The sequence below is a fragment of the Esox lucius genome, chromosome 17 (genome assembly GCF_011004845.1).
Source record: "Esox lucius isolate fEsoLuc1 chromosome 17, fEsoLuc1.pri, whole genome shotgun sequence".
NCBI classification, from domain to species: domain Eukaryota; kingdom Metazoa; phylum Chordata; class Actinopteri; order Esociformes; family Esocidae; genus Esox; species Esox lucius.
Window position 1 is genome coordinate 25,245,719 of NC_047585.1, and position 8,360 is coordinate 25,254,078.

Below are 8,360 nucleotides of genomic sequence, written 5' to 3' on the forward strand. Positions count from 1 at the left end.
AGAAATGGAGTGTGAAGCCAAGTGATATGGCCCTGGCATTGTTCTGCCATGTGAGTAGTCAGGAAAATTTGAAACAGATTCAACCAATGTGGTTGTAGAAGTCCTCCTACTCACACTCAGTTGTCTGTGTCCAGTCAGTGACGTGATGTATCATCAGAAAAGGGGTTGTGATGTCTTGATCTGTTGAAAGTATAACTACAAAACAACGATTAGTGTGGTTTAACAGTCCATCGGACTTTCATCCACTGGGTATTGTTCCGTCAACTCCAAAAAATGACGACAATAGATCAGTCCTGAAAACTTGTGAATCTCAGACGTTCCATCTTCAGAGTGAACCCACACAGCAAAAGGACTCCGCGGTGGAACCGCTGCGGAGGTATTGCGGCTTTCGGAACGGACTCGCGAAGCGGACCCGTATCGGCGTCAGTTTGAGCTCAGTGACGGATCCGCAACGAAGGCTCTGCGCTGCATCTGCTCCGCATCCGCGATTAAAACCTTGCCTCCGCGGCAGGTCCATTTGGGACCCGCTAATTGAGACATACATCCGCCGTAGACCCGTAATGGCCTCATAAAATTCCTGGCTCATCTGGCCCGGGTCCGTTTTGGACCTGTTTTTCTCATTTTCAAAATCCCTAGACCTGTTCTTGCTGTAGGATAAAATAGGATAAACTAAACCATAGGATTTCTATCACTAGGCCTAGTCTAGGTTACTCCAGCAATATAGGCCTAATCTTAACCTGAACCATACCGGCGTCCCGTCTACGGGACGGTTCATACTCATTTGCGGCATGTGGTAAAAACTGCGACGATTCGTAAAATATATTTTTTTTTGTCATAGGCATGTCTTATATCGCCAGAAAGCTTGGAATCTCGTTAAACTAATTATAATATGCAATTTAAAAAAGCTATTACGACGACCAAACACGGTGCAATTGTTTCAGGACAGTCAACAAAAACAAAATACTTTACTGTAGGCACTCGGTTTCATTTTTCATGTATCACGGAAAATTTTGTACTTACATTACTGAACCTCCGCAGATTTCTTATCCCTCTGTTCCCAGAGAGGACGGGAAGCATATTTTTGCTTGGTAAAATCCGTTTTAATTTTCATAGTATCCATGCGTCACAGAATGAAAAATGACTCGATCAACATGCAACCAAACTATTCATGCTATCCAGACCGTAACACAAGTATTTTCCCCGTGACATTTGGTATGTCTGTAATGATTAGACACTCAGGAAGATAACTAGCCTTATTCCGAGATTCTACACAGCGAATTGGCTGCGCAATACCTCAGTAAACCCTAGTAGCGCGCCTCACGTTACGCACCAATAAGATGGACCAAGACAAACTTGAAGGACAATATCTTCCTCCAATGACGACCAATTAATTTGAAACATAGCTAGCTAGATAGCCAATGAGCTGGCCTTTCTTGTGATGTGGGAATGTGCACTGTGGGAAGAATGGGCTGGAATCTAGAGGTGTGCTCAACCAGACACCCCTGCATCATTTCGAATTGAGAGAGCATCAGAGCGCGCTAGTATTTTCGTTACGCACATTGTTGCTAGTACTTAGTAGTTACTTCTTCTTGTTATTTCGATCATTTTAAACATTTCGAATTTGAACATGGCTCCTAAAAGTGGGAAAGCGAAATCCAAGACCAAGTACACATACTTGGAGGAGATTTTTGAGGAGATTCAGCGAGAGAGTGACCGAGAGCTAGACAAGGACTCTCTTAGTGAACTAAGTTTTGATTCTGGCGAGGAAGAATTGTTCTTGGAAGGAAAGGATCCCGTTTTAGATTGGTGAGTAAAATAAATTATTGTTCTTTATATGTATGTTCATATGTATGTGTGTACGTGTATATGCTTGTGTACACCTGAAAAATATTTTTATTTGGGTAGTAAGTGTAGTAATATGTATATATTACAAATATACAATTACAGTACAAATAAACACATACACAAATATATATTTCAGCTAAACTTTCATATAAAAAGTTATATAAATACAGATTGAAAGAACTGTTCTTTGTCCTGTGCTATATGTGAGCGTCTTGTTTTGTCTGGGGTTTTTTCCGTCCTGTTTTGGGCCCAGTTGTAAAAGAGATCTTAGTGTCAGTCTGCATGCCTTGTTGAAATAAAGTTTAAATTAGAATATATATATATATATATATATATATATATATATATATATATATATATATATACACACACACACACACACACACATTTGTTATATGGCTATAACATGTTGTTGTCCCAATATATAATTGTAGTATTTGTCCCCATATGTAATTCTAGTCAAATCTAAATTTTATTTTTTTAACAGTGGAAGCGACTCAGACTCGGATGATCTCTGGGAGCCGGCTGCAAAGAGACAACCACAATCAAGCAGTCCTGCCCTCACTACTTCAGGAGCATCTACATCTGCCATTGTTTCTGGGTCTACAACAAGCACACCTTTTGTCTCCAAAATCACTCCAGGTCCGATGTCATCCACACCTACCCCCGTCCGGCCATCCAGAGGTGTGAAGAGACCAGCCCAGAGACAAAGACGGGCCAGTGCACCAGCTGACACCCCCACTGAGGGAGAGGACCGTTGGCACACAGTACTGGAGGAGGATGTGGAGCCACGTCCACCCACATTCAGGCCTAAAAGGCAGCCTGGACCTCAGCTGGACATGACTGGGACATACAGCCCCCTCCATCTGTTCCAGCTGTTTATTACTACCTCTGTTCTTGCGACGCTGGTGTCGAACACCAACAAGTATGGGACTAAAAAGCAAGCTTGAAAAAAAGAGGCATGGAAGACCATTTCCATCAATGACATGTACTCCTACATATCACTGGTCATTTACATGGGGATTGTGCTCCTCTAGCATTCCTGCCTCCTCTAGCACTCCTGCCCCAGGACCTGCCTCCAGTGGTGCGCACATACCAAAGTATCTGGTTGCAGACCTGAATGTGCCTCAAGGCCAAAAGGGTACAGTTGGAAGGCGCCGTTGTACCCTGTGCCATAAAAAGTCACCTATTACCTGCACAACTTGTGGTGTCACCCTGTGCTTTACAACAGAAAGATACTTTTATGGTACTTGGCATCAGCAGCATAACATTATGTAGAGGGTTGACTTGGGTGATCTGGACCCTCAATGTGTACAAAGTTTTTTTTTCACTTTTTGTTTGCTGTGGTTTGCTGTTTGCACTTTTGACATTAGATCAGTGTTGGCTTCTAACTTAGCCCTTATTGTAAATCGTTCACTTATTTTGGGGGGCATTGGATCAGCGTTCTCGTTGGGCCTCCTGTCAGTACCTTTATGAAGAGAAACCAATGATCCACCATGTATGACATTTCTGGGAGTGTGTAAACCTTATTTGTTATTACACTTGTATTTTTGAATAATCTCTGTTGTCATATGCTTGGAATTTAATCATTTATCCAATTTGGCCACTTGGGTAGATTTGGGGACACTCGGGAAGGACACTTGGGAGTCCTCTTACAGAATATTCTGCAGCTCTATGGTCATTCAATGTAGCTGCCTAAAACTTTACCTACAGTCTCCTGCCTTCTAAGGGACACTACTTGAAGTGTCTCCAGCCTCCTATCTCAATGCATGGCCTTCCCACTGCATTTCAAACATGATGATAAAAATAAAAAAAATAAAAAACGTATGTTTTTGGTTTGTTTTATCTTCTGCCAAATCTATTGTGTTATACTTTCCTGCATTAATTTATAATTCCTGCAAACTACAGAGTGTCTCCTTTCAAATGGTACCAAATAAATGTTTCTACTATACTCAGGTCATGAGCTACAAGCATTTAGATTTGGGTACATCATTTTAGGCGGAAATTGACTTTATTTGCACCTAAGATAACAGGTCGGCTTTGCCTTGTACTTTTAACCTAACAATATTGTCAATAGGCCTAACAGAAAAGGTTCAAGTCAAGACATCAATTTACTGTACAAAAGTAATCACTACTCAATGGAAATATCTAATTGTCATTTACATTTATGGAAAGTTAAGTTCTTTCTATTCTGTTTTTGTCAAGGAGCTTACATTGGCTAAGCTACTTTACATTCATTTTGTGGTCAAAACCTAATTTAGTGCTTTATAGGCCCAGGTCGGTGCAGACAAAATATTTTATCCATTAGGCTAAAACTTCAATGAAATGCACAGCTAAAATATCAGAAAATGAATAACTGGTGAACGACAAGTTCAATAAAAATAGTTTATTAATTATTTCTCCTATTAATCTGTTTGTGTGGCTTGAGGCGGGACACGTCTCCTCGTTGCCCGATCCCCTGCCAGGTTGAACCACCTGATTGCATGCTTGGTGACCTCTGCGTCCGTGGCTGACCGTGTCATTGTGTTTTTCCTCACAGCACCTGTAATCAAACAGACATGTTTATGTATGTGGCATCCAAAGCCAATTATGCATACACAATACAATATATGAGATAGGTACTAAGGAGATTAAATTAAAATACAACTCACATGGTCATTTACAACCCACACAACTGCATTCCATCAGTGTTTATTATTATTATGGAGAGCCAAGACAAATGTACGCGAGCGAAGCTATCACAACCACCAGGCAGCCAATACATTTGTGTGCATTTACTTCGATAACATGACAATCCACTGTGATTCCAACCCCCAAACTTCGACCGTAGTTGCGCTCTTACGCACAAATACAGGTATGCCACTGTCTTGCCCAAGACAGTGCCGGAAGTTAGCATCTCCACTTTCTAGAAGCGCACCCATGGTCAACCTGGTTTACAGTGCCAGCGACAAACTGAAGGAATCAAAAGGAGGGAGTCTCACAGCAGAGGGGATCCCACAGCAATTTCAAAGATTTACTACATGTCAGAAAGGTAGGCTTTTTATTATTATCATTATTGCACAACGTTGCCATCCTACTGAAGGACTTTTTGTTATTATCACCCTTCCAGTTTATCTGATGAGATACCTCATCTGTGAAGAGCCTGGCCAGGATGTTCCAGGTCACTCTCTTCACATCCTGACCTCCAATGGTGGCCAAAGAAGCAATCTAAAATACAAAGACATCTTGTTTTAAACAGACAGCTTAAGTTGCATTTAAAATGTTTTAGTTCCTGTTGAAAGCGTCCAGAAATGTAGAAAGACAGAAAACTTATTTGCTAAAAATCCTGTTCTCTTGGATTATTTTTTGTCTCAACATGCACTTGGCTCACACCCTCATGAACCTGTGCCACCTTTACACACAATGTCAAACGAGGGAGATTGTCACTCACTGACAGAATCTAACCACTGGGAAAAGGCGGATCAGGACAGGCCTGTTCAGGGCTAGTAGTTAGTGTAGGGTATATTGTGTCAGAATGGTGATTTATGGCCCTAGGGGGCGGGACTTCCATATTGATGTGACAGGTGGGCGGGACATCCGGTTTGTAGGGTGGGTCTTCCGGTATGACGTATGTTAGGGTGGGACTTCCTGTATGACGTATGTTAGGATGGGACTTCCGGTATGACGTATGTTAGGGTGGGACTTCAGGAGTGACGTATGCATGTCCGGTGCCTTTGTGATTTATGATTACATTGATGTGTCAGTGTTTGATGTTTTACAACGCCTGATGAGCAAACCAGACTAGTGTTATAACAGGTGGGTTATGTTTGATGATTAACAAATGGGGCTTAGGGTTCCGGAATGTTAAATTCCCAGGCAGTAAATAAGTGTTGTGTCATCGGTAAGGTGTTTGGTGTACAGCAAATGGTGTTCGACAAATATAAAACCCGGGTGTTTTGTCTTCTGACAAGTGTTGCAACAGCTGGCATACAAACAGTGTTTGTTAACCTTTCATGTTTTATGGGTTGACTGGCGTGGTATGTGTATTTAAACCACGCCAACATCGGGGTTGGTCATTCAGTCTTGCCTGAGCGAACTTACCTACACATTACAAAACATGGAGGATTGTGCAGCTATCAATGTTTTGGGTGAAACACCGGTGAAAGCTAACATCTTAAACGCAGCTCAGCGATTTGGTAAGAAATTGCAAATGGACCGCAGAGATGCAATCAACATGCCAGCCCCGAAGAAACCGATGCAGAGTTTAACCCGAATCCATCAATTACACCCGGATATGGTGGCACAGGTGTGGAAATTGGACGATGGTCGGATCGGGGGATACATCTTCAACCCAGAACAACCGGAGGTTGCATTTTATGAATTACCCGAAGGCCAAGTGTTTAAGGCTGGTGTGACCGATCAAATGGTTTTTAATGCCAGTTTATGGGTCACCTTTCGAAAAGTGTTTTATTTGGGACCAAAACAAGGCCCACATAATACAGTAGATGTACTGTTTAAAGTTGTCGAGGGGCTGAAAGAGTATGACTCTGTCAGATTGGAGTTATTTCCGGAAAATATCAGCGGGTTAGTTTGTGACTGCGGGCTGATCGACTGACCTAAGACCCCGAAGCCCCGCCTTAAGCCAACACCTTCATCAGCACAGCATAAAAACCGACAGACCGCCGGTGACATTCAAGCAGTCGGAAGATTTTACGAAACATGTCTCAAGATTACAACCAAGCGGTGATTGAAGAACCCAAGGCTGAGGACTGGCTGTGTGACGCCTGGGATGACAACGCTGAAGCCTTCTACGGAACCCCTGACCCAGACAGCTCGATTCCACCGCCATACCCAACAAGAAACTACCACTGGATTGACAGAGTTGGTGATCAACTAGGTCCTCTTAACCTGTCATACCTTTCAAATGCTAACAAGAGTTATCACAAAATGGACAAACAACTTGCACCAAAAATTTAAAAGATCATCAAAGCAACAATGGGTATGATTCTGGAAAACGTTGTTGGGGCTATTCTCCTGAAAGCATGCATCGGATGCGAAGTGGACCACCCGAGCCAGACAAGACATTCATGTCTCGAACCGCCTGAGTATTTTTTTGAGGCCCATTATGATGACATTGTGGAGACAGTTTTACAGTTTTTTTGGATTGCTTACACACTAAAATTAAAAGAAGTACACTATTAGCAAAACCTTACACTCAAGAAGCAAAACATCAGCCCATATTTGCACAACTATAAGCACATTGTCAACTTCACACTTGTTGCAAAACTCTACACACAGTGATTTGCAAAACACTAAACACACTTAACATACATTACACACAAACATTTATCATGAAGTCACTTCCTTGCAATACCAAAGCACTGACTGTCAAATTACCACACCGTCTAACCAATTGGTTCAACACAGTCATCAGGTGTGCAAACACTTGTTTGCTTAATTGAAGACACACCAATCAGGTGTATAAGCACTATAAAAAGCAGCAGGTGAGTTCATCAGTCTTCAAGCACAATGGAAAGAGTCAGAGAAAGAGTAAGAAGAGGAGGAGAACGAGGAGTAAGACGAGGAGGAGAACGAGGAGTAAGACGAGGAGGAGAACGAGGAGTAAGACGAGGAGGAGAACGAGGAGGAGGACAAGGAGGAGGAGGAGGAAGGGGAGGAAGAGGAATCAACAGAGGAAGAGATGGAGGCCATGCTGGAGGTAGAGGTAGAGGTAGAGGAAGAGGAAGACAAGTGGTTGACCACGTTGTCAACCACGGCCTGACGCTGAGGGAGGCTGGACTGCGAGTACAGCCAAATCTAAGCCGATACACAGTGGCAAGTGTGATAAGAACATTTCGACTGGAAAATAGGTATTGTATGAATATCATCATATCAAAAACATCTGCACGGTTTCAGTAACTGCTTACAGTACTCTGTTTTATGCACTATCAGCACTTCTGTTACCTTTTCCTGTGAAATTACTGTACTATTGTATACTGTTTTTTATTTTTCTACATAGGATTGAGGGTCAGGAACGACAAGGGGGAAGGCCTCCTATGTTCACAGAACAGCAAGAGAGGGAGATAGTAAACATGGTTTTGGCCAACAATGCTATAACACTCAATCAGCTCCGAACTAACATTATCAATAACCACGCCAGTTTCAACAATATCCATCAGGTCTCAACATCAACACTGGCACGCATCCTAAATAAAAACCATATTCAAATGAAGCAAATTTATCGAGTGCCTTTCGAGCGCAATTCCGAAAGGGTGAAACGACTGCGGCATGATTATGCAGAGGTATGTATTCACTTTAGCAGTGTGATCTTGCATACTGTCTCAATCTTTTACTGTACTGTAATATGTATACTACATCTACACTGAACTACACAATTTTGCCTGACACTGTTCTTCAGAGAGTTTTACGAATGGATGGAGAGGAGATCCAGCATGAGTTCATTTAGGTAGATGAGGCTGGGTTCAACCTGACGAGAACACGAAGGAGGGGAAGAAACATCATTGGCCACAGGGCTA

General features: G+C 42.3%; 1 protein-coding gene across 1 annotated transcript; it reads left to right on the forward strand.

The window, feature by feature from the left end:
- Nucleotides 1-735: 735 nt before the first annotated feature.
- Nucleotides 736-3,699, forward strand: LOC117592892. The gene is made up of 2 exons (XM_034287073.1): nt 736-1,806; nt 2,333-3,699. Exons 1-2 carry the CDS (start codon nt 1,628-1,630, stop codon nt 2,793-2,795), a joined length of 642 nt encoding a protein of 213 aa, XP_034142964.1. The 5' UTR covers nt 736-1,627; the 3' UTR covers nt 2,796-3,699.
- Nucleotides 3,700-8,360: the final 4,661 nt, after the last annotated feature.

Bases quoted from the DNA above. Each gene is read 5' to 3' on its own strand.
- LOC117592892 (XM_034287073.1), top strand. From the start codon at position 1,628: ATGGCTCCTAAAAGTGGGAAAGCGAAATCCAAGACCAAGTACACATAC. The intron at 1,807-2,332 runs GTGAGTAAAATA...TTTTTTTAACAG, and splicing joins AAGGATCCCGTTTTAGATTG to TGGAAGCGACTCAGACTCGG.